Source organism: Aphelocoma coerulescens, chromosome 2, assembly GCF_041296385.1.
Source record: "Aphelocoma coerulescens isolate FSJ_1873_10779 chromosome 2, UR_Acoe_1.0, whole genome shotgun sequence".
Lineage (NCBI taxonomy): Eukaryota > Metazoa > Chordata > Aves > Passeriformes > Corvidae > Aphelocoma > Aphelocoma coerulescens.
In genome coordinates this window covers 364,297-386,567 of record NC_091015.1, presented here as the reverse complement: position 1 = coordinate 386,567, position 22,271 = coordinate 364,297, and the positions used below count along the sequence as shown (strand labels likewise).

At 57.6% G+C, this 22,271-nt stretch overlaps 2 protein-coding genes across 3 annotated transcripts in view; one reads left to right on the top strand and one right to left on the bottom strand.

The window, feature by feature from the left end:
• Window positions 1–10: 10 nt before the first annotated feature.
• TMUB1 (transmembrane and ubiquitin like domain containing 1) lies at window positions 11–1,998 on the bottom strand. Its single transcript, XM_069006109.1, has 2 exons — window positions 1,518–1,998; window positions 11–993 (listed from the first exon to the last, which is right to left on the bottom strand). Exons 1-2 carry the CDS (start codon window positions 1,859–1,861, stop codon window positions 639–641), a joined length of 699 nt encoding a protein of 232 aa, XP_068862210.1. The 5' UTR covers window positions 1,862–1,998; the 3' UTR covers window positions 11–638.
• A 6,786-nt stretch (window positions 1,999–8,784) lies between these two features.
• The window catches only part of AGAP3 (ArfGAP with GTPase domain, ankyrin repeat and PH domain 3), a 110,551-nt gene continuing 97,064 nt past the window's right edge, over window positions 8,785–22,271 (top strand). For both annotated transcript variants that reach the window (XM_069006107.1, XM_069006108.1), the window contains exon 1: window positions 8,785–9,168. In XM_069006107.1, coding sequence (XP_068862208.1) covers window positions 8,889–9,168 — 280 coding nt within the window. In that variant the 5' untranslated portion in view covers window positions 8,785–8,888. The remainder of the gene's footprint in view (window positions 9,169–22,271) is intronic.

Here is a 22,271-nt window from a genome sequence, read left to right as displayed (position 1 = left end):
CCACGGCGGGTCACAGTCCTTCCGCTTTAATCGGAACGGCGGTGGGGGGTGGGACCCCCCAACACAGCATCGGAATCCCCGGGACAGTGGGGAGTGCAGCGACCCCTGGCACCGGGACCGCCCCGTCACAGGGACCTCAGGAGCACATCCCGCCCGCAGCAGGACCTTCGGCACCCCAGGGCTTGTGTCCCCCCCCCGCCCCAAGCACCGGGACACTCGGGAGCAGCCTCTCGGGAGCTGCTCTCCCACGAGGAGAAGCTCCGCAGGCACGGACACCACCCCGGGCAGGACCGCACCCGAGAAGCTTCTGCATGCAGAGTGGCTGGGGGGATGCTCCGTGCAGGGACAGGGGGCACTGGGACGCCGCTAGAGGTAGCTGAGCCCTCATTCCTGCAACAGCCCCCGAATGCAGACAGGGCGTGGGTGGGTGCCTGCTCTGGACCCCTGGGCCCCTGGGGGGGACACAGTCCAGGACCCAGCTCCCCCGGTTCAGGTGCAGTGGGCAGACCCCATGTGCCCCCGATATGTTGGGAGGGCTGAATGCAGAGCCCCCCATGTCCCAGGTGGGTTGGGCAGGCTCTAAGTGTCCCAGGTGTGGCCCTAGGTCTCCCATGTCCCAGGTGCTGATCCGGGCCGCGCTATCTGCGGTACATGGCAAAGGCCACAAAGGTGACGAGCAGGGTGAGGCCGGCCAGGCAGGTGGTGGCGGTGGCGGTGAAGACGTGGCGGTGCTGCAGCTGCAGGTACCAGAGCAGGGCCAGCAGCAGCACGAAGAGCGGCAGCGCCAGGCTGCCCACGCCCAGTGCAGCGGGTGCAGGGCTGTGGGGACCGGGGGTTCCGGGGGCCGTGGGGGCCACGCTGGGCGGGGACAGGTGGCAGTGCAGGACACTCAGGTGGCCCAGGTGCAGCCCTGCCAGGCTCTGGGCATCGTCGCGCAGCAGCTGCCCCTGGTAGATCAACCGCACCTGCTGCTCCTGCCCGGGGAAGTAGGTCCTGGAGGAGACAGGGACAGGGGTCACACTGCTGTCAGGACAGGCCATTCTGACCCACCTCCTGTGACTGTGCCCACCCTGACCTCTCACCCCACCCATGTACCTGAGCCCGTGTGTCCCCAGCAGCCACCCCAAGCATCAGTTGCCAGGTCAGTTCCTCCATCCACATCCTATGAATGTGCCCACCCTGATCCCCCACTCTGCCTTGAACACCTGCCCCCCTTCCTGTCCCTGGCCCCAGCTGCCACCTGCCAGGACAGTCCCCTCTGTCAAGGCGCCCACCACGACCCTCCCGCCCTGCCCACACACCCGAGCGCGTGTGCGCCCATCAGCCACCCCAGGCGTCCCCTGCCAGCACGGGCTGTCCCACGGCCCCGCCAGGGATGGGCACAGGTACCCGGGCACAGGCCACCTGCCCCGGGACACCGCGGTTCCCTGCCAGGTCCTGCGGGGATGGGAGCGACGGCCGGTGGGGTCCGGGGACGCCCGAGCCGGGACAAGTCGCCCCTGCCCACACGCCCTCACCTCTTGAGCGCACCGACGGTGTCCCCGGGGCGCACCCGCGCCAGGCGCTCCGTGTCGTTCAGGAACTTGAGCCGCAGCACCAGCGTGGGCTCGGCGGGGCCCTCGGAGGCGGCCGCCGGAGGGTGCCGCTGCCGCAGCCCCGCCGCCTCATCGGGGGCCGCCGCTCCCTCGGCCGGGGCCGGGTCCTTGCGCTCGGCAGGGACCGTGCTCGGGGCCGCCTCAGTCGGCGGCGCCGCGGGCTCGGGAGCGCGCGTGGAGGCCCAGGCGAGCCCCAGCACGGCGGCCGCCAGCAGCAGCACGAACAGCACCGTCACCTCGTCGCCGACGCCCTCGATGAGCGCCATGGCGGCGGCAGGACCGGGGGACGCACCGGGAGAGGGTACCGGACGGGCACGGCCTCAGCCCGCGGGGCCGCGGGGAACCGGGGCCGCGGCCACGGCTGCACCGGGCCGGCCTCGGGCCGCCATCGCGCCGCTTCCGGCCGGACGCGAGGGGCGATGGGACATGTAGTCCTGGCTGTAGGAGCCATAGCGGGGGGTGGCTGCCATGCGGAGCACGCCGGGAATTGTAGTCCCAAGCCCCCGGCACCAGGCTCATACTCCCAAAATGATCCCGGTCACTTCCGGTCACTCCGTGTGTGATCCCAGTCCCTCCTAGACACTTCCAGTATTACTGTAGTAATTTGCAGTATGTTCCCAGACAGTTCCAGTATGGTCACAGTATTACCCCCGCATGGGCTCAGCTGCTCCCAGGATGATCCCAGTTGCTGCCAGTGTGGTTTCAGTTGCTCCTAGTGTAATTCCCAGTATGAACCCAGTTAATCCCAGTATGATGCCATTTGTCCCCAGTGTAGTTCCAGTTGCTACCAGTCACCTCCAGTATGGCTCCAGTCACTCCCAGATTCTCTAGATACTCCCAGGTTTAAATTCCTGTGGATGTGTCACTTGGGGACATGGGCAGTGGTAGCCATGGCCATGCTGAGGATGGGTTGGCTTAGGCATCTCCGAGAGTTTTCTACCCTCAGTGATTCTGGAGCTGTGAATCCCCAGGAGTGCCTAAAGTCACCTGCAGGCTCTGATTAAAATATTTTATATTAGGTGAAAATTTCTTAATTTTAGGTTAAAAGTTGTTAATTTTAGGTGAAAAGGTCTTAATTTTGGGCTAGAAATTGTTCATTTTAGGTGAAAGATTCTTAATTTTAAATAAAAGGTTCTTAGTTTTATGTGTAAAATTCTTACTTTTAGCTGAAGAGGTCCAACCATGGAAATACAGCAACAGGGATGGGGGAGATGGGAACAAACTGACGCTCCCATTAAGGACAACTGTGGGTGGAAGGGAAATTTTGGGCAACAATGTCCCCTGGCCCCAGGGCGTCCCCTCTGCAGGTCCCTCACTGGCATGGCATTGACATTTCCTGGGATAAGATCGGGAGGATTTTATCATCCATAATATTTTTCCTGGGAAAAAATCAGGATGAAATCAGGAAAAAACCAGGAGGCATCAGCATGCCAGGGCAGCCCTTTCCTGCTGAGGGTATCTGGGGTTGGGGGCCTCCCAGGAGGGAATTCAGGATTTCTGTGCTGGGATTCTGTGTGGGAGCTGCCTCTGGGTGGGAAGGATGGGCTGCAGGTGAGGGATCCTCACTCCAAGTAAGGCAAAACCCATCTCCAGCCTGGAGCTCCCGAGGTGCCAAGCAGATCCTGAGGCTGTCAGAGCAATGGATGTGAGAGCAGCAGCAGATTTAAACCATGACTGATCCGTGCAGGCAGAGAACCGGGATTTATCCCTTCCCAGTGTTGGAATGAGCCTGAATCGACTGCTGGAGGGGTTGTGGCTGCTCAGATTTGAGGGTTTATCCAGTGGTTCATCCCCTCCCTGATAAATCCGGTGTCTGGTTGTCACTGTGGATTTGTCTGGCTTCAGCTCCCAGAGAGTGAGACTTTTCCATCCTTCCTGCCTCGATTAAGAAGCTGTTTAATATTCCCCTGGAAGTACTTCCCCAGTGTCATCCAGTCACCTTCAGTTTCCCAGGAAAGCTGAGCAGATTGTGCTCCTTAAATCTGCTGCTGAGGAACCAGGGAGAACTAGTGTTGCCCTGCCCAGGGCTGCTCCGAACCCCCTGGATTTTCAGTGTTCTCCTGAAAGACTGGTGGTGTAGAGTGATGGCCAGTTCTGGGGGTGCTGCTCTGGAAGCGGGATCCCCCTGCCCTGCCTGGGTGGTCCCAGGGGTCAGCAGGGTGGGGGCCCCCAGATAGCGACACCCAAAGGTGTCCCAGCCCCTTCCTGCAGCTCTGCCCCCGCTGGGGCTGGGGCCTGTGATGGGGGGCTCTGGCCACCTCCAGCACAGGAGGAACCAGGGCAGTGCCCGTCCCCTGGGCTGGCACTGCTGAGGCCTGAGGTCAGTATTGGCCCCTCATGACAAGAGAGACCCTGAGGGGCTGGAGCGTGTCCAGGGAAGGGAATGGAGCTGGGAAGGGGCTGGAGCCCCAGGAGCGGCTGAGGGAGCTGGGAAAGGGGCTCAGGCTGGAGCAAAGGAGGCTCAGGGGGGACCTTGTGGCTCTGCACAAGTCCCTGACAGGACAGGTGGAGGTCCAGCTCTTCTCCCAGGGAACAAGGGACAGGACAAGAGGGAAATGGCCTCAAGCCGTGCCAGAGGAGGTTTAGGCTGGATATTGGGGAAAACATTTTCACGAGAAGGGCTGCCCCATTGTGTTTCTGTCAGGGTTCATGGTCCCCTCCTTCTGTTTCCTCTTTACTCACCATCTCACCTTTCACAGTGTTTCTCCCTGTAGTCTCCCCCCATGACTAGGCTGAGCCCCCTCTTGTCCTGCTGGCTGAGCCCCCTCCTGTCCCACAGGCCTTGCTGGGATTGTTGACCCTGAGCTCTGTTCAGGACCTCCACAGGTCCTCCACAGGTGCCCAGGGGGGTTTAATCCACCTTGCTCCATTTTCACCCTCTTTTCCCAAAGCCCACATATTTGCACAGTCCAGCTCCTCTGGGGTTGTGACCAGAGCGGGGTCGCAGAAGGATTCTGCCCCAGTGGGGCACTGGGGACACTGGAACACCACCCCAGACATGGATGTGCCCTCTGGAGTGTCCCTGGTTCCTGTGGAAGCAGCGCTGACGGGACCCACCCAGCCCAGCCCAGAAGAGGATCCCAGGGCCCCTCAATGTGCAGGTGGACACTCGTGGGAGCGGAACATGTCCCAGCTGTCACCAAAATCCATGGGGTGGTCTGAGATGGCCAATGGCATCGGGGTGGGTCACAGCAAGAGACACAGACAACCGTGGTCCTGGGAACTGTGGTCACCTTGCCAGCCAGCAGCCATCTCGTGTCCTTGACACAGGGAGGGGACATGCAGTCCCCTTCCAGAAACTCCTGGGTGGGACGTTCTGCTCCTCTCTGCTCCACACCCAGAGTCTCACAGCAGGGACACAGCGGGATGTTCCAGCTGCTGAGCAGTGGATTTTGGATTTGCTATTTGACAGCCACATGGTGTGGATCTGGATGGGATTAATAGTGCAGTCGGTACCTCTATGCTCCAGAGTGAGATTAAAGAGCTGCAGCTATTCTGCGGAAAGCTGCTGGCTGATCCCCAGCCCAGAGAGGACAGTCCCTGTCACTGGAGGGTGACATTAAGCACCTCCCTCCCCCCGAACCAATGCTGCCATGCAGCAAAGTGCCGATGGGTTTGGGAACAGGAGCCATCACTATGTTGGGTGTGCAGGAGGATGGGCAGCCCCAGCTCCCAGAGATGGATGGAGTTTCCTGCTCCCCTTAGTCTGGGAAAGAGGAGCAGTGTCCCCAGCAGTGTCCCCCAGCTGTGCCCTCAGCTCTTCTGACAGAGAGGGCCCCACAGAAAGGAAGTCCCAGTTTTTATTCCAAGAGTGATCAAACACTTCAGAGTGTCCCTGTGCACTGAGAAGCCATAAAGCCCTGGAGAGCCCCCTGGGACCCCCATCTCTGCCCACTTTGCCCAGACACCCACTGAAGCTCAGTTCTGGGCCTTGGCCTCCCCTCAGCTCTGTTCTGGTGGTGCTGCTCCCCAACCCTGCATAATGGGTGGGCATCTGGAGTCTGCAGCAGGGACTCTCCTGCTGCCCCACATGGGCTCTGGCACTGTCCAGTGTCATGGACTGATTTGGGTGGGAAGGGACCTTCAGGCCCATCCTGTTCCACCCCACTGCCATGGACACCATGGGTACCAGGGTGGCTGGTCTCGGGGTGGGGGCAGCAGCAGGAAAAGAAGGAGGAGGAAGAGGAGGAGGAGGAGGAGGTAGTAAAGGAGGTGGCAGCTCCTCCTGGCAGCGGCACTGGTTTGAGGCACTCACAAACTGCAGCGTCAGATGGAAGTGCTGCAGATGGAGCAGAGAAAGTTCAAGATCTGAGGGTGAAATCCATCCTAAAAAGCAGTTTACATCTCCAAGTGGCCTGTGTCTGCAGAGAGCAGGTGGTTGGCCATCCCTGCGGGAATGTTTGCTCCTAAAAGCCCCAGCTCGTCCCCACCTGCTCCTGCCTTTTCAGCATATTGAACTTCTCTCCTGGGTTTTCCCATCCCTGTGCTAAGCCCCAGCTCCATCTGTTTGCTCTGCTCCCTCTGCACCTCTGCGACACTCCAGGCCCCAGTTCTCCAATGCTGGCCCCAGTGCTGACTGGGGGGTCCACAGGGGCTGGTGGAGACAGGGTCCCATCTGCGCAGGCTTGGGCTGGGCAATGCCCCATCCCAGTGTCCTGGCTCCCATCCCATCCCTGTGCCCTGTGTCCTGCTGGGTGGTGGGAGGTGGTGGGGACCCTTGGGATCCTCCGTGCTGGAGGATACTGGTGGCCCAAGGAGACTCAAGATGTCGGCTCAGGGCGATCTGTAAATACCCGTGTGGGGGACGAGCAGCCGGGGCTGAGGCGGGGGGGGCATTGCACATCTCTGCTGGAGGAGACGGAGGAAGAGGAGGAGAAGAGCAAGGAGGAGCAGGAGGCGAAGGAGGAGAAAGAGGAGGAGGAGGGGGCAGGGGAGGTGGAGGTGGCCAGAGCCCACCTGTCAGGGGAAAGTCACCTCGACTCATCTGTGTTGCTGCCTCAGCCAGGTGAGGGTGAGGGAGGCATGAGGGATGATGTCCCATCCCTCACCAGGGATAAATACCAGAATCCCTAACTGAGAGGTTGACATGGTGGAGGCTGCTGCACGTGGGGTGTCTGGACATTCAAAGGTGCTGAAATGGAGACAATTTATAAATGTTTATGTGACAACTGACTGAGGGCAGGGTTTAGTTGGACACTGGAGAGAAATTCTTCCCTGTGAGGGTGGGGAGGCCCTGGCACAGGTTGCCCACAGAAGCTGTGGCTGTCCCATCCCTGAAAGTATTCAAGGACAGGTTGGAGGGGGTGTGGAGCATCCTGGTCTGGTAGAAGGTGTCCCTGTCTGCAGCAGGGGGTGGAACTGCATGGGCTTTAAGGTGTCTTTCCACCCAAACCATTCTGGGATAATGATGATGATGATTATGATGGTAGAAGATGGAGAAAAAGGCCATAAGCAAGGACCAAGAGACCCAAACAAAAAACAGGCTGGAGAAAGGCCTTTGCAGAGCCGAGCACTGTTGTGTTGGGGTGGTGGGATGGTCCTGCATAACCCATGTGGACGTAATCCCCGCAGACACGTCAGGGAAGAGCCAGTCCAGCTCCTGCTGAGCAGAGCTGTGACTCATAGATCTTTCAAAGACCTTTGGAAGCCTTGGGGAGCATGCAGGTGGGTGTGTAGGCAGGGGGAGTATGCAGGTGAGGGGAGCCTGGTGCTATAACAGTTACAGATTTTCTAAATGCTTTCAAGAAAACCCTCATAAAAGTTGTTGTCTAATAAACCCCTTCTCATGGCAGAGGTGGTTGGGATGCACTCAAGGAATCCCAGCAAGGCACAGGAGGGAGGGCGAGAGGGCAGGGAGGTGCTTCTCCTACCCACACACGCCAGCACCCACTGCTGAGTCGCAGAGGATTCCGGAGCCGGGAGGCATTTAGAAACTTCCCGGAGATCTCTCCTCCTCCTTCTCCTCCTTGTTGTCCTCTTCCTCCTTGTCTCCCTCCTTCTCCAACCCTTCCCACCATCACCCAGAGAAGGGCAGAGGGTGGGAACCAGCCCCCAGCTGCCCCCTGAGCCTCCCTGGTACTGAGGCATTGCTGCCCACCACGACTCTGGTCCCAGCGGGACTGAGGGAGAAATCCATTGCAATCTTGGTTCTCTCAGCTGCTCACCTTTTTTGTTCCTTTCTTCTCTCCCAAATTCCACTTTCTCATTTAATCTGCCAGGGCCCATGATCCTGATTTTTTTGGTGTTTCTTGGCCTTTTGGAAGATATCAACTAATCCCCAGTGATGCCCCAGTGAGCTCTGCTGGCTCCCATGGCACTGCCAGGGGCTGCCAGCCCTGTGCCCAGCCAGAGCCTTCCTGTGCCCCAGGTCACCCCATGCAAGCTGTTTTAGGGATGGGTACAACCGGAGGGATGTTATCAGCCCCTGCCCATCAGGCATCCCTGAGATGGTTGGACTGCCACCGTGGGGGGTCCCCATGGTAGTTCCATCATCGTGCCAGCCCTCACCAGAGTGGCCTGGAGCAGCCTGTACTGAGCATACGAGCAGGGTGACAGCAGTCGGCCCTGTGGACAGAGGGTGACCAGGGAGGAGACCCCACCACAGTGGGGCAGCAGCTAGTGGGCACCCAGGAACTTCTTGGGATGGGTCATGTTCCACAGCCTCATTAATGACCTTGGGGTGATTAACGACGAAATCACCTCTGAAACGCAGCTGGAGGCAGGGCTGGCACAGGGGTCTCCAGGTTGGCGCAGGGGGTTTCCAGGCCAGGGCGGGGGAGTCCTCCCGTGCCCTGCAGGGCATGGACAGCCGCACAGCACCGGTGCTGCCGTCCGGGTGTCCCGGGGTGGCCGCGGTGGGGTGTTGCGGGACAGGAGCCGAGACTCGTACCCAGGCGAGGGCCGAGCAGGGGGCCAAGCGCCCCGCACCGTGGTGCCGGGCGGGCAGGGGCCGCGGCGAGGCGGCGCAGGGCCAGGCACTGACAGTCCTCCGCTCCCCGTCCTGGTCCCAGCTCCTCCCGCTCTGGGCCTCGGCCGCCCGCTCCCCTCCCGGATCCCAGTGCCCCCTTTCCCCCTCCCCAGTCCCGGTTCCGCTCCCTGCTCTCCCCATCTCGTTGCCCCCGCTCCCCGCCCGCCGCGGGGACGGTCCCGCTGACGCGGGCGGGGCGGGGCGGAGCAGGCGGGAGGCGGTCGGGGGCGGCGGCGGAGCTCGGCGGACCCGCGGACGGACGCGGCTGCGGCCATGCAGCGGCTGCCCGGAGCCCCGCGCCGCTGACCGGCCCTGCCGCCGCCGCGATGAACTTCCCGGGCGGCGCCGGGCAGAGCCCCGGGCAGCAGCAGAGCCTGGCGGCGCCGGGCGGGCCGGTGCCCGTGCCCGTGCCCGGGCCCTCGGGGCCGCAGCCCGGCGGGCCGCCCCCGCCGCAGTTCGGGCTCTCCAACTCGGCCGCGATCCGTGCCGAAATCGGGCGCTTCGAGTCCGTGCACCCCAATATCTACGCGATCTACGACCTCATCGAGCGCGTGGAGGACCTGGCGCTGCAGAGCCAGATCCGCGAGCACGTCATCTCCATCGAGGGTGAGCACCGGGAACCGGGCACGGAACGGGTCACCGGGAACGGGGCACCGAGCCGGGCCATTGGTGCCGCCGCCTTTGTCCCCGCCGCCGCTGCACCTGCGCCCGCTGCTGCCCGCGGGGCCCGGCGGAGCCCGGCCCGGCCCTGCCCGCGGGACTGGGATCGGGATCGCGCCGGGCCCTGCAGCGGCGGGGCCGGGGGCGCGGGGGACCGGGCGCGGCCTGCACGGGGCCGGGGCCTGTGGGCGCTGCGCCCCCACCGCCAGCAGCGGGGCCGGGCACGACGGGGGTGCGGGGGCCGGGAGGGAGGGAGCGAAGGGGACACACTCGTCAGCCGCCCCCGCCCCGGGCTCGGCTCCGGCCCCGGCCCCGCAGCGATGGTGGTCGCGGCCGGGCCTGCGCAGGGCCGGGGACTCCGCCCGCGGCCTCTGCCGGGAGCGGCGGGCGGGGGCGGGCGCTGGTCCGGCATCGGGGCGGGGGGTCTGTACTCGGCATCGACGGGGAACGGGATCCGCCGGAGCCTGTTAACATTAGAAATGCAGAAAACTGCAGCCTGAGTCCCGGGAACCGGCAGTGAGGGGAGCGATGGAGCCGAGGAACTGCAGAGGAGCCGAGGGGCTGCGATGGAGCTGGGGGAGTGGGATGGGGCCGAGGGGCTGCGATGGAGCTGGGGGACCGCCATGGGCGAGGGACCGCGGTGCAGACGATGGGGTGAGATGAGGGGGAGGGACTGGGATGGATCTGGAGGCCAGGATGGGCGAGGGGCTGCGGTGGAGCCGGCAGGCTGCGGTGGAGCTGAGGGGAGGGGAAGGTTGATCGTGGTGTGCTGAGGCCCGCTGCGGGCCGGCAGGCTCTGGCAGCCCCCCAGCCTAAGGGTCCCTCTGCCCTCGGTGAGCCCAAACCTCCAGGTTTCTGCAGCTGGCCCACAGCAGGGAAGGCTGCAGGGCCGTGGGTGCCTTTGGTCTGTGTGAGGAGCCCCGGTCCAGCTTGGTGCCTGCCAAGCACTGCCGTTTCCCTGCCCTGGGTTTTGCTGTCCTTGCTTGGTGTTGGCAACATGCTCAGCTCCGTTCCTGCTGCCTCACGCCAGGAATGTCACTGCAGGGGCACACGAGGTGGTTTTGGGGAGTGGTGGCCCCGCTATAGGGGTGCTGGCCACCATGGTGATGCTGCATAGGAGAAGCAGCCTGGTTGCTTCTCCAGAGGCCTGCATCCCACTTTGGTCCTTTTGGATTTCTGTGGAAAGGATGGAAGGAAGACGGACTGTAAGAAGAGTCTGAAAGGCTGCATGGGTTGAGGGAATGTAAATCCCAGAATTTATCAGCCTCATGGTGCAAGGAGAAGGGACACTCAGTGAGATCAAGACAGGGGACAAAACCCTGGGTTGATGCTGGAGGGCCTTTCCACCTCTGTGGAGGTCTTTCCACCTCTGTGGAAGCTGTTGGATTGATGGAACTCGAGGAGAAGAGGAAAGGGACTCAGGCTGGATGGAGATGGGTGGGAGCACCAGGCTGGCACAGGCCGGGGCAGTGGCTCAGTCCGATACATTGGGGTCCCACCAGTCCAACTGGGGGAGTCATGGTGGGCTGGTGGGGAAGGATTGTCCTGTGCCCATTCCCATGGGGCTTCTGCAGCTCTCTCTTGTTTGTGCCTCTGATGACAGCTGCAGTGGGAGTCCCGAGGTCACTGGTGACATGATCTGATCTTGTGTGTGGCTCCTGTGCTGTGGGACAGAGGAGCTGCGAGCTGAGGCATGGCGGGGCTATGCCTGAGGTGCTCCCAGGGTCGCCTCTGTGGGCAGAGCCGTCCTGGGCACCGTGTCCCTGCCCCTTGTCCCTCTGCAGGGATGCTGAGCCACCCGGGGTGCTGGGTGCCTGCCCCGTCCTGCGCCCCCAGCCGCGGCAGTGGGTGCTGGGCACGTTGGTGGGAGCACGCGCGTCTCTTAGCAACTCCTCTGGTGCGTGGTTCCTCCTGTTGCTCAGGAAGGTGTGAACACACACACACCGGCCTCTTGTGTGCTGCTGAGGTGCTCGGGGCTTCCCAAAGCACCCTGTGTCTCCCAGAATGAGGGCTGAGGGGTGCCCTGCACCCAGCTGGCCGTGACACGTCTCACCTGGTGTCCACAGGGCTGTGAGATGGTGCCAGAGGCTGCATGTCCTCGGGGGCTTTGCCTGCTCAAGCTGCAGCTCCATTCTGTCTCCTCTGAGCCTTCCCTGTGGATCTGCAGCAGGAATCCCACAGATTTCCTTGTTTGGGCTGCATTCCCTTATTACCTGCCAGGCACTGGGATGAATCCTGATCCTGGTGAAATGTGTGCTGTGGTTGTACAGTTACCTGTGACCCGTTACCGGGTGTGTGTGAATGAATTAACAGGGGTTAATTAACGGCTGGAAGAGCCTTGCTGCAGATGTTATCGTTCCGTGGAGTGCCTGGGTCTGGAAGGGAATTTCCTTCTAAACTGCAGGTTTGGGGCTTGATACAGAAATGTCTGGAAGAGGATTTTGTTTGTTGATGTTCCTGATCTGAAGATCAGAGTTGGTGACCGGGACGATGGCTCATGGTCTGAAAATCCATGACGGAAGTTGCCAGTGAAACCCCAAATTCAATTTACTAACACTTGAGCACTGGATCTTGCCGGACTTGCTCATGTCCTCCTGCCAGGTTGCTTTCCTGTAGGCAATTCCTTCATTTTTGAAAGGGAAAAGTTGAAGGCAGTACTGTGCTGCAGTGGGGCAGGGAGTCCAAGCTGCCCACCCTCTGCCAGGGCCAGGGCTGCTGGTGTCCCTGTGGGGGTGTCAGCACAAGGGTGTCACTGTTACAGCCATGCTGGCAGTGGAGTCAGGGGGCTTGGCAGAGCTGTGCAGAACCGCGGGAAGGTCTGTGACAGTGTGGCGCTGCCAGGAAGGGGGGTGGAGTGGGTGTTGGGGGGCTGCTGCAGCCAGAGCCCTGCCAGGCCCCTGGACTTGGAGAGCAAGCCTTTCCCAAGGAGTTTGAAGCCCACGATGGGGTGAGAGACAGCTGTGTCTGCTCATGGGTCATCATCAGTGGTGCCACTGTGGGAAGAAAGGGAAATCTGCTCTGTTTTGGTCTCCTCCTTGAGTTGGAGCTTCATTCGGAGGCGATGGGGGCAGGGGGGCAGAGGGGCTGAGGGGCACTGGGGCTGGGGGAGATGGCAGGTTGGGCTGGTCGCCAGCATCAGCTGCATCACAGGCAGGACCTGGAGTTTTTTGGTAGTTTCTAACCACCAAATTTGGACAGATTTTCAGGGGGCTTGCAAAAAGCGATTCCCTCATTCTAGGCTGCTTTCCTTGCCAAGTTGTGGAGACTGCTGCAAGCTGCTGAGTTCTATAAAAGATTTCATATCTGCATAAAGCAAAATGATACCAACCTGGGGCTGGTGCAGCCCCTGCTCACAGTAAATGTGACCTCCAACGTTGTGACTCTGGGACAGGCTACAGACAGAACCATATTAATAGAGTTTGTAATTAGAGCAGTAATTGCACAGTGCTTAATTTCTTTCCTAGAAATGAACTTTGAGCAGTGACGAGAATGCAGGTTCGAGGAGGGCGAGTAATGCCTCTGGTGCAGAGGGTTACCTGAGGGACATGCAGGACAGGCTGCGAGTAGCATGGGGCCGCAGGAACCAGCATGGATCCATGGACAGATGGGAGAGACAGCACCAGCAAGATGGAATAGTGAAAGAAGATCATGATATGGGACTGAAGAGGTGGTTACACAGAGGTTTTCTGGGTGTGTAAAGTGGTGAAGGCAGGAGCGAGAGGTAGAAGGGAGATAAGAAGTAGGAGAGATTCCCTCAACCGAGTTTTTGCTAAATGATGGGGATTTTCTTCTGACATTTGTGGTTGTGCACATGCCTTGCAGCCCACCTAAAGCTCAGCTCTCTGGGAGAGCCTGGAGAGGGTTTGAGCCATGGTGAGGACTCAGTGGCCAGGGAGCAGGACCAGGAATCTCTCTGTAGTCAGTTTTACCTGGAGCACATGGTTTTCCCTTTGTTGTCCTTCCTCACCTCTCCCACTTGCCTCTAAACCCATGTGGGTTCCTGTCTGCAGTTTAAGAAGCAGGATTAGTTTGGGAAAGCTCTGCTCTACAATTTCCAGCTGTTGCTGCTCTGGCAGAGGCTTGGGATGAGAGAAACCCTGCAGAATGTCTGTGGTGGCTGGGAGCAGCCTGGATGTCCGTGACCTCCACATCTGCTCTGCCAGGCAGGGGCTACCCCATTGCTGGCTCTACATCAGGGCCTGGCTGTCGGCTGGGTGTGAGGCCAACATGGACCATTGGGTCACTTGGTGTAAATAGCCCATCCCAGGATTTTAGCCTTAAAAAATAAGGCCTCTGTCTAATGCCTTATTTTTTGGAGGTACAGCCCTGGGCCTCTCTGCCTCAGGAGTTTACTCCATCATAACCTGTGTTGCTGTCAATAATTGCTGTCACTTTTCCAGCTGGCATCTGGTGTTTTCTGCATTTCTCTCTGAGGAAGGACTGCTTTGATACTGTTTAAAGCCGCTTGTACCAGTTACTGAGGTCCCATTGCCGTCTTTCTTTCTGATGAGTTAAATTGGCTGAACTTCATCATTCTGTTCAGTTCCAGCACAAGTCTTCAAGCTCCATGCTCCATCCTTCCCCAACGTCTTTTGAAACTGGCTCCCGATGTGCTGATTCACAAAGCAGACTGAGGCAGGAGCTGCCACTGATGCAGGATCTTCCGGAGGAAGATGGGCACCCTCCTTGCTGGAGCCCTCCAGTCCTGCCAGGCTTGGGGAGCCCCGCACTGCCAGGCTGCACGCTGGGCTCGCCATGTCTTCACTCTGCTGAATCAGCCTCGAGTAAATGACACCCTTTGGGAAGGAGAGCATTCTGCTTAGCCAGCTTTTTCTTGCTGATTCCATGACCTCTGCAGAACTGCCCTGTTTATGTGTGCCTGTAGTTCCTGAGGGCTGGGAAACCACAGGCCATGGTGCTGGGGTGCTGTAGGGGGAGCTGCAAACTCCAAAGCCATCGGCGCATCCCTGCTCCAGGGCCGGAGCGGGGGATTCTGGGCAGCTGTGTGGCTCCTGCTGTACTGCCCCCTGCATTCAAGGCAAGGTTCCTCTGGCACTGTGGTCTCCAGATTTGCTGGAAGTTAAGGGAAAATCACAGAACCAGAGAATGGTTTGGGTCACAGGCCATGTTGTTCCACCCCCTGCCATGGGCAGGGACATCTTCCACTATCCCAGGTTGCCCTAAGCCCTGTCCAACCTGGCCTTGAACACTTCCAGGGATGGGGCAGCTGCAGCTTCTGTGGGCAACCTGTGCCAGGGCTTCACCACCCTCACAGGGAGAAATTTCTTCCCAATATCCCATCTAACCCTGGCCTCTTGTCCATGGGAAGCCATTCCCCCTTGTCCTGTCACTCTAGTCCATTATCCAAAGTCCCTCTCCAGCTCTCCTGGTGCCTCTTTAGGCACTGGAAGGGGCTCTAAGGTCTCCAGAACCTTCTCTTCTCCACGTGAACAGCCCGGCTTGGCACCAGAGCAGAGGGGCTCCAGCTCTTGGAGCAGCTCCTGTTCTGATTGTGTGCTCTGTGTTATTTGGGTGAGGAGGCTGTTGTCTCGGGGCTGACTCCCAGGAGAGGCTCCTAAGGGCTCCTAAGCCTGGCTGATGCTGTTGGCAGGACTGGCACTGGTCAGCATCTCATGGCACCAGTGCCTGGCACGAGCAGCACAAGCAAAAGGATCTACCTGGAAAGAGTCCTGTAGCGGATTCTGATGTGACGGGAGACCCTGGCCCCCCAGGAGTGATGACAAGAGCCAAAGCACAGCTGAAGGAGCCTTTAGCATGCTTAAACAAATAAATCCTCTGTTTTTACAGAGTTTTATGTTGTGGCCCAAGTCATCTGGAGGCATCTTTGCCAGGTGCAGCTCTCACCTTGCTGAGCTTGCAGCTGGAGAATCTGGTCTTGGGGAAGAGTCAGAAAATCAGAAAAGGCCATTGCTTGATGCCCTGATCGATAGGAGTTGGGAGGGGTGGTGAAACTGTAGCAGGAAGGCTGGAGGATGGTTCTGATGGCTGGAAGCTGAGCAGGATGGAATTGCAGGTGCTGTGCTGAGGGAGGTAAAGATTCCTGGTGCTCTGGGGGCAAGAACTTGGTACTGCAGCTAAAGAGGAAAATCTGGGGATGTCAAGATACACGGGGGAAGATCAGGATTTGGAGGTGGGCTCAGGAGAGAATTGGGAATCTCTGTGGCTGCAGTTTCAGTTCCCTTGATCCAATACTGGCATGGTTGCTGCGGGCAGGGACAGTGCAGCTCTTCCCACTTGGCAGCTCCACCTACCCGTCCCTGTGATCAGGAGCTGCTCTGGCAGGAGCCAGGCATGTGTTGGGTTTGGTTCAGTCAGTTCTCAGCTGCTCGTGGTGTGACCACGTGAATGCAGGTGGTGAGGAGGGGGAATGCATGGTCAGGTCTGGGGCAGGCAGAATAGCCCTGGATTGTGCTGATCCGAGCTGTGCTGATGGCAAAGCTCCGTGTGCCTGGTGTCCTGACCGTGGCAGCAGCACCATCAGTACCTGGGGAGGAGCTGGGAGCCTGGTGCCCGTTCAGGGACACGCTCCGGGTGTTTGCCCAGACACTGGCTGGTCTCCCTGTGCTCGCTGTGGGTCGGTGTGATGTCAGTCCTTGCTGGCTCTCTGCCTTCCCAGTACAACTGCTGTGGGAAGTCCCCACGTAACTCTTGTCCCAGCATAAACTCCAGATTTCTCAAGAGTTTCACAGCTTGGTTGCACAGAGCTTTTTCTAGTTTAGGAATGCTCTGCACTGACTGTTGCTCCAAGCAGCCATGTCCTGCTGACCCGGGCCTCTGTCGGAACAGGGGCAGCAGTGATCCTGTCTGCAGAGCTGCCTCTGTGCTGCATGTGGGGTGAGCCCTCGTGCATTCCCGCTGCGCTTGGGCTGGAGTTGCCAGGCTCTCTGGGAGTACCCGGTGGGAGTGGTGCAAGTGGGGCCAGCTTTGGGCAGTTGACTGTGAGTCACTCATCTGCCATTCGCTTTCAGGAGCTTTCCCAAAGCTGCTGACAGAGCATGTCCCCTGTCTGCATAGACACCTTGCAGTGTTGGGCACTGCTGGGCTCTCACCTCCTCTGGAATCTCACTGAGATGGGAATGTAAGACATGGTTGCATCCAGGCTGGTTGTTCTGAGCTAGTGATGGGACTTTTGCTTAATTTGGGTGGCCAAATTAGATCTAAATAATGTCTGATCTGGTCCTAAACTGTGTTTCCAGCGGGGCTGGCTGACATGGGATGGTCCTACACTGGGGAATACTGGGCGCTCTGGTACCTGGGGCAATAGGGTACAGCCTTTGGGCTAAAATCCCCTCGTAGCTAGGATGGATGTGGGGGGAGTAGGCAGTGGCCACATGGTCTGGAGGAGCAGCTGTGGGCTGAAGGGCTGGCACAGTAGCCTGGCTGCTGGGAATTGAGGGATGCAAGAGCTGCCCCAGCCTGTGATTGGAGCTCAGCACCTTGATGGGCATCTCGGCAGTACCACAATGCTCTTATCGCATCCGTCTCTGTCAGGAGGAGGCCTTTTCTCCTTGTGATCCCACCTTCCTGCTTTGGCATCAGATTTTTTTTTTAAGTTGTTCTCCAAGACTTCCTGCAAGTTGTTATCTCCCCGTGCAGCAGCTGCAGGGATTGTTGTGTTTCTGCCTGCAGTGCCCTTCATGGAAGAGACACCTGTCGTCTCACTCCTGCTGCCTCCCGCAGCTCTGGGCAGCACTAGGAGCACGGATCCCATGGGTGCCTATTCAGGTGGATTTCCTGAAGTGGTGTAGTGAGTGCAAGAAATCTTCTGGGGCAAGAAAGGTAAAAATTAAGATAATTTTAGCTGCTTCCCTACTGGAAGGAGGTTTGTGTGATTAAGACCTGTTGCGTGCCTGCTTACCTCTCCTGCCTCAGTGACTTTCAGACCTGCTGTCCAGTTACAACCAAACCTTGCTGCTTCTGAATTCCCATAAATCCTAAGGAAATAGATTTCCAGACAGAGCAGAGCACCCCAGCTTGTGGCATGCAGAGGGAAAGGGATGTTTGCATCTGTCCCCGGTGTCTGGCTGCAGTGGGGCTGCATGTCCACTCTGGAAACCCTGGCTATGAGTCACTGGGGAATTCCTGCCTGGGGTCATGTGTGAGATCTGGTTCTGGCCATGTGATCTATGTGATGAAATCCACTCCAGCCTCAGGGCTCTGCTCCACGCTCCCAGCTGCTGCATCTGGAATCCTGGCTGGGTCCTGCTGGTCCCAGAGTCCCAGGGGTGGGAGCTGCTGACTGCAGATTGCCTCGGTGGCCAGCGTGGGCTGTTGGCCCTGGCTCCCGCAGTGGGCGCAGTGCTCACTGGCTCCTGCTCTTGATTTCGGGCATTTACCCCAGCAATGACTCCTGTGCTAGGGAAAAGGGGTCTGGCCTTCAGAGAGGGACTTTGAACAAGGGACTGGAGTGACAAGACAAGGGGGAATTTGTCTTCCCATGCATGAGATATTGGGAAGAAATTTTTCCCTGTGGGGGTGGTGAGGCCCTGGCACAGGTTGCTTAAAACGGTTGTGGCTGCCTCATCCCTGGAAGTGTTCAAGGCCAGGTTGGATGGGGCTTGGAGCAACCTGGGATAGTAGAAGGTGTCCCTGCCCATGTCATGGGTGGGACTGGGTGGGCTTTAAGGTCCTTTTCCACTTGAACCATTTGGTGTTTCTATGATCAGCCTCTGGTGAGTGCTGTTCATCCCCAGTGTCTGGAGGATCAAGCGGGGCTGGAGGAGCACACACCCATGCAGGATGCCACTCTGGCGGCAGGTGGCCAAGGCCAGTGCAGTTCCTGGTGGGAGGTGGGTGCTGCAGGGCTGATGGTGCTGTGGCCCTTCCACTCGGGAGCAGTTTGGTGGGAGAAGCTGCTCCTCATGCTGGTTTTTCACTGCAGTCAGCCCTTGGAGCCTCACCTCGTCAGGTCCTATGTATGGGAGCACAGGACAGGGCCGACCTTGCTGTGGAGGGCTTGGAGTTGATTTAAAAGGGAGAGGCAGGTGCTGATGAGCACATGGGGGGGCTTTGTCAGGACATGGACCTCCCAGGTCAGCCGCCTCACCTTGGGTGATTTGGGTGTTCCTGGTGGGCGCAGAGCTTGGGGGAGCTTCGAGGAGCTCTTTGGAAGAGGAGAATAAATCGATTTCAGGTGGTTTACATAGAGCTTTTACAACATGAAGCACAAACAGAAGGAAGCAGGGAGGTGTTTGCTAGAATTCAGCCGCTGGGGAGTGGAGCTTCTGCCAGGGTTTGGGAGGGAGACAGTGGAGGAAGGATGGTTGTTATGGAATGAGGCATTTGGGAGGAGGAAGACACGCAGCTCGCAGTTGACGTGACAGAAGAGGAGGGCCCGGAGGGGGATTCAGAGGGAGCATTTGTCTGCTGAAGAGAGAGGTTAGGGAAATAATTCCAGTAGCAGCAATGTTGTGGCTGAATAGGGATGAGGTAGGGTTTTATGGGTTATAGGCACTTTTGGGGAAAAGGGGCAGTAGTGGTCACTGCAGAGTGGACGCTGGGGGCCTTTGGCTGTGTGGCCAGGGGACAGGGAGGTTTCAGGGACTGGAGCTCATGTAGCTCTGCAGGGGTTTAGGGACAGCCAGGATGAGAGGTGAGGAGAGGGAAAGGAGGATCCATGAACTCTCACTGTCTGAGTCATGTCCTCGAGTCCCAGACAGGGTCTGAGTGACGTCCCTCGTCCCTGAGAAGCAAGGGCTTGGGGGCAGATGGGACAAAGCTGGGATTAGCAGCAGTTCTCTTTAATCATGTGGACCTTGGGCTTGTGGTGCACACTTGAAATGCTGGAGGGGAAAAGAAGCTGAGACTTCATTTTGGACAGGAGACAGTCCAGGAATAGAAAAGCAGAACTATGAATCATCATACAGAGCTGAGGGATGGCGTTAAATTAAAGGCTGGCTGGAGGAAGCGTGGAAGAAGAAGGGAAGGTGCTATGGGCAGAGCCATGTGAGACACCCAAAAAACAGCAACACTGGAGGTGGAGAGTGAGGATGGTCTGTCTGAGGCCAGTGAAAAAAGCTGTAGAGAATCAGGAGGAGAACAAAGAGGATAAAAGAATTGCTGGGATGAACGAGGACAAACTGTTGTGGCCAGTTTGGTCCCTGAGAGAGGAGCTGCAGGGTCCAGAAGAGCCCAGAATCAGCAAGTGAGGCAGGAACAACCTTGTGCAGTCCCCTGGTGAGACAGAAAACAGAGATCCTGGGGTGGGGATGTCTGTCCTTCTGGGAAATGAAGGCCTGTCAGTGACATCAGACACCTTCCCAGGAGACTGGAGAGAATTTGGAGAGAGGTGGATTTGGTGCATGGACAGTTGGATGGGTGAGGAATTGCATAGATGGCCACATCTAAAGGGTTATGGTCAGTGGCCAAATGGAAACCAGTAATGAACACTGTCCACCCCAGGTCTGTACTGGGACCAGTACTGGTTAATACCTTTATTAATGACACAGACAGTGGCACTGAGTGCACCCTTGGTGTGTGTGCAGGTGACACAAAGCTGGGGGGTGCAGGTGACAAGCTGGAGGGCAGGGATGGCATCCAGAGGAACCCTGAGAGAGGAGTGGGCCCATGGGACCCTCATAAAGTGCCAGGTGCAAGGCCCTGCACCTGGTTCTGGCCAATCTGCTGTACCAGTACAGTCTGGGGCACCTTTCACTATCCCAGGGTGCTGCAAGCCCTGCCCAACCTGGTCTTGGGCACTTCCAGGGATGGAGCAGCCACAGCTTTTCTAGGCACCCTCTGCCAGAGCCTCACCACCATCACAGGGAAGAATTTAATCCCAATATCTAATCTAAATCTCCTCTTTTAGTTTAAAACTATCACCCCTTGGTCTGTCACTGTCAGCCCATGTAAAACATCTGACATTACATTTTTTACTGGAAGTTTCAGTGAGTCTTGTGGCCTCTGCCTGTGCTGATCTCCTCTTTGCTCCTAGTCGTGGAAACTTACACAAAGAGGCTTAAAGCCCCCCTGTCCTCAGCATCATTCCTCCGTGTCTTCTCTGTCCCCTGTGGAACAGGCCAAGCCTTCCTGTGTCCTTATGTTGGTCCCTGAGGTACCTGGGATTCGCCTCTAGATTCTGCTGTTTGTCACTGGTTACCTCTCACTCCTTGTGTAGCTGGTCTGGGCTCAGACTAGGGTGCTGCTGCCACTCCCTTATTTTTATCCTTATTAATCTGGCCTCATTTCCAGTTTCCCTGGGCATGCCTTCCCGTGCCAAGCCTGGTATGGAGCTTGGGTGAGCCAAGCTGGTCTCCTACCACACTGGTTTCCTTTGCACTGGGATGATTTCTGTGTGTGCCATCACTGCTGCTTCAGGGACCCAACAGCTTTTTGTAATCTTTTTTTTGTTTTCTCTTTTTCTTTTTTCCTTGTGGATTTGCTTCCAGTAAGATCTTGCCTGTGGAGTTTGGTAATCGTAGAATTCCATAATGGTTTGGGTTGAAAGGGACCTTAAAGCTCATCCAGTTCCACTCCCTGCCCTAGGCAAGGACATCTTCCATGAGAGGAGGTTGCTCCAAGTCCTGTTCAACCTGGCCTTGGACACTTCCAGGGATGGGGAGTCCACAGCCTCTCTGGGCAGTAGCTGCCTTGGTGGAGTCTCTGCAGTTTGCTGTCCTTCCTCCCACGGACTGTAAGAGCTTTTGGACAGTCTTTCCTGCTCTGCCTTCTCCCATCAGCTTGCCTCAGAGGGTCAGCTGAAAGATGCTCTGGTAGACTGCAAGAGGTGGAAATTGAGTTGGAGAGAGTCTAAGAGAAAATCGAGGACAAAATGACACGTAGCCTGGTACAAGTGAGAAATGGGCATGGGAGGAGGTGCCCAGCCCCTTTGCAGGGCTGGGAGTGAATTTTTGGGGAGGGGATTGCACAAGGTGATGAGGTGTTCGGGGAGCTCTGGTGGTGAGAGGTGAGGGGTAGACCTAAATATTCCTTTTGGAAGAGAAAATGCCTAAATGTGTGTTGGGTTTAGTCAGCTGGTTTGCAGGCTCTGTGGGTTTGTGGGCTTTGGTTTCAAACAAACTTTGATGCTGGAGTGTCTGTTCCATTGCTGGCCATGTATTGTGAACTAATAAATGGTATCATCATCCACCTGTTGAGTTTAACTGCACTGCCATCTGGGCAGGTTGGGAAGTACTTTGTCCGGCTGGAAAGGTCTTGGTTCCCCCATTCCTGGAGGTCTTCACACCCTCCCGGGGCAACAATTGAAGGGAACCCAACCACTGCTTCTTCAGTCGGTTGTTCCAGTCATTAATTCCTCCAGCTGCTGATAGTTCCCGTTTAATTCCCAATTTACATTCATCTGTTTTAAAGTTCATTTTCTCACTTGTTTCTTTAGATTGGACTAAATAAAACTTTGTTACCTGAATGTTATTCCCTGAGAAGTTTACTGTTAACTTCATCATCAATTATCTCTCGATGTTCTTTCTGGGAAGTAAATCGCATAATGCTCATTAAAAGTCTCTTCATGAGTCCATTTCCTGTGGTCTTCAAAGAATTTTTATGGCTCTTCCTTACACAGTGTTCTTAAAATGAAAATCATCAGATTATAGGCACTGCGCTCCCACTTGACCCAGCCATAGTTCCATGAACTGTAAATCTAGTTTCTTTCTCTGCTGGCTGCTCTTTTTCATGAAATCCCAGAGTGGTTTGGGTTGGGAGGAACCTTAAAGGTCATCTATGGTCTGTGTTCATTAGAGCTCTGTTGTCTGGCGCATCCATCCGCCGCCTCCTGATGGTTGATGATGTGAATCCACACTGATTGTTCCTGGTCACCCAGTCATTTCTCCTGTGTTGGAAACACCACAAAAGAATGTGGTCTGGGGTTTGGGGCTGGAGGATCTGAATGTCCCAGCATTCCTGGCATTTGCCACTTCACCTCTCTTGGACCTGGCATAATAAAAGTGTTTTTCCAGTTGTCTGAAGCTTCCCAACATCACTGGTAAGGCTCCAGGTGTCACTGGAATCCTCTTACTGGTTGACGTGGATCTCTGGCTGTTCTGAGCCTGGTCCTGCTGTGTTTATTGTAAATG

Excerpts from the sequence above, each read along its gene's own strand:
- TMUB1 (XM_069006109.1), bottom strand. The coding sequence starts at position 1,861 with ATGGCGCTCATCGAGGGCGTCGGCGACGAGGTGACGGTGCTGTTCGTG. Across the intron at positions 994-1,517 it reads ACCGTCGGTGCGCTCAAGAG|GACCTACTTCCCCGGGCAGG; the intron begins GTGAGGGCGTGT and ends TGTCTCCTCCAG.